An 11714-nucleotide genomic window follows, 5' to 3' on the forward strand; every position below is an offset into this window, starting at 1 on the left:
ATCCCCGCCGGCCTTGGAGCAACCCACATGGTGAGCAGACCTCTCCTGTTTCACCCACTGCTCCCCTCAGCAGTGTATTTTGTCAGTCTGCCTGTTCTGTTCCCTGCTCTGTCTCTGGTGAATCCTCTCACCCCTTGCACATCTGGCCTGTACCCCGACTCTTGTATAAATAAAATAAATCTTTTAAAAAAAAAATCCCCACATCTCTTTTCCCAACCTTTAAAAAAAAAAAGCATGCTTCTAAAAAAAGGTCACAAGGGAGACCCTTTTCACAAAGACGGCGCCAAAAGTAAAAGCTTTCCTAAATCCGAGGCCACCGGCTTCATACTTCCCCCCCCTTCCGCAGCCCAAGACACCGCAACCCAAATCAGGGAATGCACCTCAGGAGAATCGAGGTGACCACTAGGCCACCAAGTCCCCCGTGAAGAGAGAGGAGAGAAGACAGGACACGCTCTGTTCATGCTGGACATCAAGATCTGCACACACCAGCTGAATCAGGCTGTGGAGAAGCTCCGACACTCACGTGGCCGCAGCCAGGGCCCTCAGGCCTGGTGGAGAGGACAGGGCAGAGGTTCATGGGGCCTGATGAGGGCACTTTGGGTGTTGCCCACTAAATTAGGATCCTCTAGAGGGAACCCCGCTGGCTCACGCTAAGTATAAATGTTTACACCATAAAAAGAAGAAAAGAAAACGTTTGGGGGTAAGCAGTAAAAAGTGCCCTGAGGCACAACTAGCAAAACCCAATGCTCATCAGAGGCAGGTTCTGTGTCAGGTGATATTCTAGCACTTTCTGAATCTCAAACTGACTTTATCTTTACGGCCCTGGAAAGTGGGTGCTGTTCCTCTCATTTCCAGTATAAAGGAACAGGGGTGGGGAAGTGAGGTGCCTGAGTGCAAAGCTTGCAGGTGTTGGAAGTGGGATTGAAGCCCAGGAGGTCTGGCTTCCAGAGTTAATGCCTTTTCTTGTTCAAAATTCGACAAGAGGGCGCTCTCCAGTCACCCGCCTGGAGACACACGCACAAACGGGAGCTGCTGAGGCAGGGCTAGGCGGCCCCAGGCTGACTGCAGCCACTGCAGTGTGTGCTACTTAGAAACAATTTGGGTTGGATATTGATTCGGGGAGGCTTGCTGCAGAGTGGAAGTTGATGGAGCTTAATGGGGTTAAAAATCTCTGTCATTCTTTCAACTTTAAGGCAGGAAGAGGATGTGAAATCCTAGATCTGAGGGAGGAACCTGGGGACCAGGGACCCAGTCTGAGGGAGGAGGGAGGGCGCCTGGACTCGGATCTGAAGGAGGGGAGCGGCCTGGACGCCTGGGTCTGAGGGAGGGGAGGGGCCTGGACGCCTGGGTCTGAGGGAGGGGCGGGGCCTGGACGCCTGGGTCTGAGGGAGGGGAGGGGCCTGGACGCCAGGGTCTGAGGGAGGGGCGGGGCCTGGACTCCTGGGTCTGAGGGAGGGGCGGGGCCTGGACTCCTGTGTTTACCCTCTTATATGCAGGAATCAGTAGCTGTAGAATTTCTCCAACACCAGGGTGTGTGTGTGTATTGGGGTGCAGAGTGATGTAAGTGGGAGATGAGATGAAGAAGGAAGGATTTGGAGGCTATTGGCCCAGGGGAATTCTGGGGGAGAAACTGGAAAGGCAGGTAGGAGAGCCCTGGCTGCAGGAGATCCCTGTCAGCAGCGTCTGAGGCGTGACCGCCAGGGGAGCCTCGGAAGCAGCAGGTTGGGAGAGGCCAGGCTGAGTCACTGGGGACGGTTCCCCTCCCCCTTCCACGGGCCCATCCCTGCCTTCCTTGCAAATAGAAGCCCCCCTACCCGCATTCCCACTGGTCCTGTCTTCCTCTGTCAGGAAGCCGAGTGCTCATCTTGGCAGGTCTTCATGGGGCCCAGGTGACTCTCCTACCTGCCACCCTGCTTCTAATGTCCCGTGAAATGCCGGGAAGCTTGCACATTTCCCCCCACCCCCTATGAAGCGGCCTCATCTCTCTCCCCTCCCGTCTCCCCTGGCTCCTTTCCCTCCTCTGTCCCATTTTACAAGAGGGAAGCAGAGACCTGGCAAAGGGAGACAGCATGGGCAGGGAGCAGCCGGGGCTCCCGCCTCACCTTGGCTCTGTCAGGCCCAACCTGCTGCCTCAAGAGCCCCCACCTGCGTGTCTTGGGCTCCCAGCTCGAGCGCGCACAGCTGCACAGACGCACTGCCACTCCCTTCCAAGTCCCAGGAAGGGCGGCCCCCCACGAGTGTGCTACACGCAACTGGATGGAGAGGCCTCTCAGACTTTATTCTGTGAGTATTTCATTGTACACAGCGGGGGTCAGAGATTTAGGTCTCTCTGTATCTCCCGTTTCTCCTCCACAGCAGACAACATAAGCACTCTTGCACAACACAGCTCTGCATAATGATCATCCTTGACGGCTGCATGTGTCCTGTCTCAACCCGGCCCACTGTTTACTTTACAGTCCACGCCGCTGGGGCATGCTTAGTTCTGGTGTGATTGATGTCATGAGTTCCGGCCTTGCGCCATATGTTTTTTTGGGGGTAGCCTCTTCCTAGAATCAGAACAATGGGTCATACATAGGTGGTGAGTAAGGTGTTGCCTTCCATAAAAATGGTACCAGGTTTATACTCCCGGTGGTTGAGTGCTGGGTACACGCTGCATCCTTCCTAGTGCTGAGGATTCGGGGTTCCTTGATGGGGTTTTAGGTCCTTGCCAATTCGATGGGTTCACACACGTGACATGATGTGGAAGTTCGAATGCGTCTTTGAGGAAAGGTAAAGTCAAACTTGAGTCTAGGCCACGGGACATCTGATTTCTGCGAATTTCCTGTTGGGGTGGTCGCGGTGGGGAGATGGGGGTACTAGCGGTGGAGAGATGGGGGTACTAGCGGTAACTCTTTGTGGTCTTCTTTATCCAACTGAAGAACTTGCAGACTTGGGTGTAGACACCGGGGTCGTTGACTTGGCCACAAGGGAAGGTTCCCCAGGACACCAGGCCTTGCAGGGTCCCTTTGCACATCAGGGGTCCCCCTGAGTCACCCTGAAGGGAGAGAGCAGATGAGTTTCAGCTATAGAGCAAGTCCCAGGTTCTAGCTAAGTGTCATTCACTGGACCCATGGACTTCCACCCTGGCCAATGGGAAGAGACTCGCTGTCCAGGGGACCAATGGGAGAACAGGAATTGGAACTGGTGGGAGGGCAAAAAAGATTCTCTGAAAACATTGGTTTGAGTCCCAGCCAAGACGGCCAATCACAGAGAAGGGGCAGGGCTTCTGGGGCTCAGTGTCCATTCACACTTCTGGGAGGGGGGTGGAAACCGGGGACTGGGCCGATGACATCATTCACAGGACCCAGTGCAAAATGAACACATGAACCCCTGGTTCAAAAAGTATTTAGGGGGCCTCCCTGATGGCACAAGGGGTTGAGACACAACCTGTGAAGCTATCCACAGCCTCTGCAGCATGAGTTCGATCCCTGGCCAGGGAGCTACCCACATGGCGCGGCAGACCTCTCCTGTCTCCCCGCTGCCCCTCGGCAGGGTGTTTCAGTCAGTCTGCCTGTTCTGCTCCCGCTCTGTCTGTGGTGAATCCTCTCACCCCCCCGCACCTCTGGCCTGCACCCCAGCTCGTGTATGCATAAATTAATCTTAAAAAGGGAGAAATCCCGGCAGAGAAAACACCGCGGAAGAAAAGCGTGGAATGAACTTGGGTGTGAGAGAGACTTGGGGGAAGAAGACGCGGGGAGACGATGTGCAGAGGCAGAGAGGTGCCAGCGATGAGGGCGGGAGCGAAGAGGAGGGGCAGCGGGCCGGATGCGGGGAGGCAGACGAGCGTCCAGCCTGCAGTCTCAGCGACCGCAGTAGCGCAGTTCTGAGGACGCTTCAGGAAATCAAGTTTAACTTGAAAAACAAAATCCACGATGAACACGGCAGCCACGTTCGGATAACGGGGTTACTCCGCGCAGTGCTGTGCTGGGCCCCCTTGGGGTCTGGAGACGCGGGGACCCCAGCGAGGGGCCGCGCTCTGGCCGGGCTGACTGTGCCCTGTGGCCTCCGCACGGCGTGAGGCCTTTAGGACACTCGGGGTTCCCTCCCGAGTGACTCTGCCGAAGCCCCTCGAGTGTGCGCGACGGCCAGTGGCTCGGGCGCCTGCCCGCCCCCCAGCCCTGTCCCTCCCTGCCACGGGCAGCCCCATCCGCGGGGCCGCGCGCCCCAGGGGCTCCCGCCCGGCCCCGGGAAGGCGCAGGCGGGAGGAGCTCGGGAAGCCAGGCCCGGGCGGGCAGGGGCGACGCGCTCCTCGCCAGGGTCGCCCACAGAGTCCGCGTGGGGGGAACAGGGGGGCGACGCGGCGGGGGCGGGGCGGGGCGGGGCTCACGTTGCAGGCGTTGGTCTTGGAGTCGGGGATGCCGGCGCACAGCATGGACTTTCCCAGCAGGTCCTTGTAAACTTTCTTGCAGTCTTGGGAGGAGATGAGCTTGACGTTCGTGCACATGAGCTCAGCGGGGAAGGTCACTGCGGGGAGCGGGGGCTGTTAGTGAGCCGGGTCTGCGCGCACCCTGGGTGCTGATGGGGAGGGGGTGGGGCCCAGGGTCCTGGAAGGGGAAACCTGAGGTGCTTGTGGGCTCACAGCAGGACCGTGAAAAGGAGGCTGAACCTGGACCCCGGGCCTGAGGGGGCGGGGCCTGGACTCCGTGTCTGAGAGAGGGGCGGGGCCTGGACGCCGGGTCTGAGGAGGGGCGGGGCCTGGGCTTCGGGGCGGGGCAGGGGCGGGGCCTGGACACTGGGTCTGAGGCAGGGGCGGGGCCTGGGCTCCGGGGCGGGGCAGGGGCGGGGCCTGGACTCCAGGTCTGAGGGAGGGGGCGGGACCTGGATTCGGGGGCGGGGCAGGGGCGGGGCCTGGACTCCGGGTCTGCGGGGGCCGGAACTGGACCCCGGGCCTGAGCGGGGGGGGGGGCGGGGGGGGGGGGCCGGGGCTGCGTGAGGGCCCCGAGGCGGCCTCACCATCTGGGCTGGTGGTGGTGCCCCAGCCAGAAACTGTGCACATGGTCCCGGGGGGCTCGCAGCGCGAGGTGAGGCTGACTGGCTTCACCCTGGCTGACAGCTTGGCCGGGCTGTTGAGTCTCACCAGCATGATGTCGTTGACGTGGGTCTGCGTGGAGTACTGCGGGTGCACGATGGACCGCGTGGCCCTGATCTTCTGGCTACTCTTGTCCTCCAGCTTTTCGCTGCCCATGTGCACTACGTACTCACTGGAAAGGGCGCAGCGGTCAGAGGGAGAGGGCGACTGGGGGGCGGGGGGGGCGAGACCCAAAGAGGGGGGACAAACACGGGGGGGGGACAGACACGGCGAGGGGCGGGCAGAGAGCCAGAGAGAGGGGGTGCAGAGGCTCAGAGAGGGGGGACAGAGGCCCAGGGAGGGGGACAGAGGCCCAGGGAGGGGGGACAGAGGCCCAGGGAGGGGGCGACAGAGGCCCAGGGAGGGGGCGACAGAGGCCCGGGGGGGGGGCAGAGGCCCAGGGAGGGGGGACAGAGGCCCAGAGAGGGGGGGCAGAGGCCCAGGGAGGGGGGACAGAGGCCCAGAGAGGGGGGACAGAGGCCCAGAGAGGGGGGACAGAGGCCCAGGGAGGGGGACCGAGGCCCAGAGAGGGGGGACAGAGGCCCAGGGAGGGGGACAGAGGCCCAGGGAGGGGGACCGAGGCCCAGGGAGGGGGACAGAGGCCCAGGGAGGGGGGCGGCCCGGGGGCACTGGGCAGCACCCACCTCATCTTGCAGTGGGCGGCGGTGAGCACCCAGCGCTCGCTGAGCAGCACGCCCCCGCAGTGGAGCTGGCTCCCCCTGAGCAGGGCCACCTGCGAGGGGTTGGAGCCTGGAGTACACGGGACCCCATCGATGATCTTCTCCCCGCTCTTGTCGCCCTGGCCTGAGAGAGACAGAAACGCGGTGGCGGGGGAAGCCTGAGGCGGCAGCCGAGGGGGTGGAGACGGCGCTGGAGACGGGCGGCGGGACGGACAGACAGACAAGCGCGCAGGAGGAAAGCAGAGCGCAGAGAAGTGGGAGCCGGAGGCGGGGACGCCGGGCGCATGCTCGGAAACCGGGGCGCCGCTGGTCCAGAGGCAGCCACGAGAACGGAGGGGTCACGGTCGGGGGGCTGGGAGGGGGACGGCATCTCCCTGCCCGACTCCCCCGCCGTCAGAAAGAAGCGGAAGAAAGGGGAGGAAGCTGCTGGCGGCATGGAGGTCAGAAGCGGGGCCTCCATGGGGGTTCTCACCTTGCTGGGCACTCCCCAGGGCAGAGAGCAGAAGGGTCAGCAGAAGCGGGAGCAGGGGCCCCGCCATGGTGGGCTCTGGGCCTTGGGGTGGCGCGCGGAGGGGGGTCGCCTGCTGGGCCTGGGAAGACAGAGAGCTCAAGCGGCGGGAGGGGGACCCCAGCCTCCTCCCTCAGCCCCCCCTTACTCCTTGGACCCAGGAAGCTGGGTCCCCGTCCCTAAGTGCCGCCCGCTGATCCTTCTACCCTGAGAGACCCCAAGCTCCGCACCTCCAGCCCCGCCTCCCTCCGAGGAAACGCCGGGTCCGCCCTCGGCCTCTCACCGGGGGTCTGGCGCTCCGCGCTCCGTCGCTGCAGGGAGCCAAGCGTCTCCAGCCCCGGCCGGGCGGCCTCTTATAGCCACCCCAGCCCCGCGCCCGCCCCCGGCGCCCCGGGGTGCAGGCGGGGCCCGCTGGGGGACGCCCCCTTTCTTATCTCGCATCCCCAAGCAGCTAGAGCCATCGCCCGTGCGCTCTTTCTCCACCGCCCTCCCCCGCGAGGCCGGGAGGGTGCATGTCCCGGAGGGCGCGTGGGCGGGACCCAGCCAGCTCAGCCCCGGCGCTGCTGGCCCCACCGCCCCTGGAGGCCGCCCCGGACCCGGGCAGGACTGAGGGGAGCACAGCTCCAGGGATGGGCTTTGAGACCGTCCTCCTCTAGGGCCCGTTTCTTGCCTTCACCCCTCTCTGGGGAGAACTGGACCCTACGTACACCCTAATTCTGCTCACTTTCCCTAACTCCAGCGCACCAAATGCTTTTCGGTAGCAAGTCGGTCTGGTTCTCAGCGGTAGATACACATAAAGATTACCGATGAGGTAAATTAAATAAGGAAAATTAAATCAGGGGGGCTTCCCTGGTGGTGCAGAGGTTAAGACTCAGCACTGTGAAGCTGTCCGCAGCCTCTGCAGCACGAGTTCCATCCCCCCAGCCAGGGAGCTGACTCACCTGGTGCAGCAGACCTCTCCTGTCTGTCTGTCTGTCTGCTGGTCCCCTCAGCAGTGGATTTCAGTAGATCTGCCTGTTCTGCTCCCCACTCTGTCTCTAGTGGATTCTCTCACCCCCCACACTCTGACCTACGCCCCAGCTCTTGTATGCATAGATAAATAATAATAATAAATCTTTTTAAAAAATTAAACCAGGTCCTGAGCTGGTACCCCGGCTAGCTCCCCAACTGCCGGCAATATTTCTGTGGGGATTGAACTCAGGCTGGTTGATAGCACTGAGTGAGGTTGAACCCCTAGGCCACCAGGGAGACCCCTCTTTGTAAAATATCTTGAGTAGCTTTTCCTCTTAATGCATTTAGACCTTTTCTCCTTCCTTTAAACCACTGCGTATGTCCCCACTGTAGTCGCAGGCTGATGTCTGCGGTCTGTTTCGGATTTGACTACATCTGGATGCTTTTGCTTGCGATAAACAGGGATGAACTTCCTTTACATTTGCCTGTGCACCTTGTGTTTATTCCAGAAGAATCCACTGAGCACCTACAGCAACAGAAACAACTGTTAACCCTAACCTTCGGTCCTGATCCCCAAGCCTGCTTTCTCCTTGACCAACTCCAGCTTCCACCTCAACCTGACCTAAACCTTGACCAAGTTCCTGACTCCCCACATCAGCTCAGGCCAGGAAGGCTCAACCAGCCTTCACCCTGAGCCCCTACCTGTGAGCGGAACTCAGCCACAGCCTAGCCCCAAGCCCGACGTGGTTTCAATCACCACCCCCGCCGTATTCCAGAACGCGGCTCGGCACCTGTTCTCACGCCTCGACTTCATTCCCAGCCCCAGTCTCTTCTCCAACCAACTTCTACCTGAAACCCCACATTCATTTCCACACCCACCTCTTTCTCCCACCCCATTTTCCCAACTCCACTCCTCACCCCGATCCTTCCTTTCAGGCAAACTCTAAAATAACGTCTACTGACTGCTCTCAAGCCAGGTCCCCACCTTTGACACGCTCATGGAATTAAAAACCAGACCCTGAACTTGGACTCCGGGCCCAGCGATTGTAAGGCAGGACCGAGGTGGTGACAGGAGGCGCCTGACTTGGGTTCCCTGGGTCAACAGGGGCTGACCCCCCCCCCACCAAGCCCCAAGTGTCTGTCCCTCCTGGCCTCCCATAGGGAGGGGTTTTAGCAGGACTTTGGATCTGCTACCTGCTGCCTAAGCCCCTGGGGGGTCTCCCCCCATCCCTGCTCAGGCACCGGCGGCATCTGGACTCCCATCCCCGGGACCTGGTTGTTATTCACTGTGAGGTCACCAGAACACCCCCCAACCCCGCAGGGCTTCATGGCTTCCTTCCTGGGTTCTTAGAGATTTTTTTTTTTTTAAAGATTTATTTATTTATACAAGCACTGGGTACATTCAGAAGGGTGGGAGGGTGAGAGAATTCACTAGAGCCAGATGGGGGGTGCAGAGCAGGCAGAAGGACCGAAGGACACTGCTGAGGGGAGCAGCGGGCGGCAGGAGAGGTCTGCGCGCCATGTGGGACCCTCCGCCGGTGACCGGGGAGCAGCCGGGGATCGAACAGGCGCTGCAGAGGCTGCGGGCAGCTTCGCAACCCAGCGCTCAACCGCTGCGCCACAGGGGAGGCCCTGGATTCTTAGAGATTTAATCTGATTTTGTGGCTGAACGCTGGCCTCTGTGAGGGGGGAGGGAACGTGTCGTGTCAGGTGCTCACTGGGATTTTCCTGAGCACCCACAGACCAGCCGGCCGCCCCTCCCCTCCCCTGGCCATGGCCCTGGGTTGGTTCAAACGTGGCCTGTGCAGTCAGACCCGGGGTGAGTGCTGCCTGCTTCTGAGCCTTTGCTAGGCAGCAGTTTGTCTGACCATCCCCTACCCTCTATAAAGTGGGAGAGCAAAGTCTGCTTCTCAGGATGAAGGGGAGCATTAAAGAAAGCTGGGGAAGAAATGAGCAGGCTGGCTGCAGCTGATTCAAGGTAGAGAGGGAGGGCTCCCCTCCCTGAGCAATGTGTGGGCGTCAGGGTCCTCTACACCTCACGCAGGCCCCCTCAATTTATAGATAGGAAAATGAAGGTTTGGAAGCAGTTACACCGCCTGACCAAAGTCACACAGCGAGGGAGTGAGAAGGGTGAGGACTTGAAAGCTGGGCATGCCTTGGTATGGCCCCCGAACCCCCCACGAGAACCCGCAGCCCCAGGAGGGGATTTCCCTGAACACCCCTCCCACGACCTCAGAGTCTGGTTTAGCTGAATACTAACAATAACAATAATAACATAACAAAAAGACTCAGAATTCCCATCCGTGCTACGCACCCCACTTTCACGGAGCCCTGAATCCCACCCCTCCCATCAGGCCCTTTGGGGTTAGCACCTGCTTGGAAGTTCCACCCAGACACCGGTCTCACACCTCCCTCGCCCTCAGCCTGCGTCCTGACCCCTGGCCCTATGACTCATGGCGCCCACAGCTGGCAGCTGGCCGCTCTGCCAGGTGTGCCTGCCTCGGGGATCCTGGATGCGAGACTCAGGGCCCCCTCATCTCCCCTTGGGTTCTGAAAGCCCGTTGTGTCTGACTTCCTGCTTTGGCTTCCCTCCCCTCTGAGGAACAGCTTCTGCTGCTTTGGGGCAGCTGCCCCCTCCTTCGCGTAGTTCTGATGAAACTGACCCTCCTCTGCCCCGCCCACCCGCCCACCTCCTGCTCCTGACCTGGCAGCTGGAGGGCGGGGCCGTGGGGCTGCACCCGTCCAAGCTCTGCTGCGGGGTTCATCTCGGGGCGCCCAGAGAAAGAGCTTCCTTCCCTCTGGGTTTGCTGAACCGGGTCGTCCGTCTAGAGACAAGAAACAACCCACATATACGGGAATGAGAGGCAGGCAGAGAGAAAGTGTCACACACACAGTTTATTGCTTCAGTGACCTTTTCAAGTATTCGAGACTCTGGTACCCCATGGGCTGACAGTAGGACATCAAGAATGGAAGCGTCCTGAGCCCAGGAACTGGAAGTGGGGATGGAAGTGGTGAACACAGTTGTTCAACCAGCTGTAGAAATGGAAACTCCTGCAGTGCCAACTGCTGTAGCAAGTGTGAGGCGCTGTCGGATGCATCTGAGGCGCACGCCAGACCTGGGTGTGGAGATGGAGGGCTTTACAGAGAAGCCGCCGTCCTTACAAAAAAAGTAAGTTACACCCAGAAGTAATTAATGTAACTACAGAGAACCCGTCCACAAAGAGCGAGCCCCTCCCAAAGAGAAGACTCGAGGCGCCCCTGCCCGTCTGTGCCATGCGGTGCCTCTCTTGTTTCTCTGTCCTCATAAACCTGCCCTTTAAACATGTCACCTTCGCCGGCCTGTCTGTGCAAACATCTCCTGGGTAAACTTGCGGGTGCTGCTGAAAGGGGAGTTGCGGAACTTTCTCCCAGAGGGGACCCAAGGGCCCCGCTCGCTGGACCCCAAAGAAGAGGAGCTGACCTAAAAAGAGGAGGTTTGTCTCCAGCTGGCCTCAGTCCCACGTCACTTCCTCTGCATCCTAAGCCATCCCCACAGCCTCCCACCACCCCAGCCTGTCCATGCACAAACCAGTTTGAGCTGGGACTGTGATGGGGCACCTGAACCCCCCACTCAGCCTGTGCCCACACCTGGTCCTCTCTTCTCCTGGCAGTCCCGGAGTCCATGATCCTGCCCCGGGATTTCTGGTTGACCTTGGACAAGTCCCTTCCTACCCTCCAGCTCCTCCCTCCTTAACACCTAAATCAATCTTCAAGTCCTCTCTGATTTGCTTCCCATCTGTGCCATTCAAGTGTCGCCTGGTCAGTAGGTAACATTAAGGAATGGCAGAACCCTGTAAGGTGTGATCGATTGTATAAGGTGGCTGCATTTCAAAAATACCTTTTAGAGTAGGTGTTGGCCAACTTTCCCCATAAGGGACAGAGAGTAAACATCTTAGGGTGTGTCAGCCCTGAGAAAAAATAACTTTTTTTACCCAGGGGAGGAGGACATTTGCAGAGACACAGGCAGGTGAAGGTGACATTTAAAAAGACAGGCTTAGGGCCTCCCTGGTGGCGCAAGAGGTTAAGATGCAACCTATGAAGCTATCCGCAGCTACTGCAGCACGAGTTCGATCCCTGGCCAGGGAGCTGCAGACCTCTTCTGGCTCACCCGCTGCTCCCCTCAGCAGTGTGTTTCAGTCATTCTGCCTGCCTGTTCCCCACTCTGTCTCTGGTGAATCCTCTCACCCGACCACACCTCTGGCCTGCACCCCAGCTCTTGTGTGCATAAATAAATAAATCCCTTAAAATATAAAAAATAAAAATAAAAAGACAGGCTTATTAGGAAAAGGAGAAAAATAACTTTCCACATGTGTTTCATTGATGAAATTCAAAATAGAATCATTTAGGGCCTCCCTGGTGGCCTAGGAGTTAAGTCTCAGCACCGTCACTGCAGTCACCGAGCCTCTGTGGCCTGAGTTCGATCCCCAGC

General features: G+C 59.5%; 1 protein-coding gene across 1 annotated transcript; it reads right to left on the minus strand.

The window, feature by feature from the left end:
* Positions 1-2878: 2878 nt before the first annotated feature.
* On the minus strand, positions 2879-6326 carry KLK7 (kallikrein related peptidase 7; the record flags this gene model as incomplete). Its single annotated transcript, XM_084257637.1, has 5 exons — positions 2879-3034; positions 4367-4503; positions 4993-5240; positions 5752-5911; positions 6260-6326. 5 exons carry the CDS (start codon positions 6324-6326, stop codon positions 2879-2881), a joined length of 768 nt encoding a protein of 255 aa, XP_084113763.1.
* Between the last annotated feature and the right edge of the window lie 5388 nt (positions 6327-11714).

Source organism: Talpa europaea (assembly GCF_964194135.1).
Source record: "Talpa europaea genome assembly, chromosome: 16".
Classification (NCBI taxonomy): Eukaryota; Metazoa; Chordata; class Mammalia; order Eulipotyphla; family Talpidae; genus Talpa; species Talpa europaea.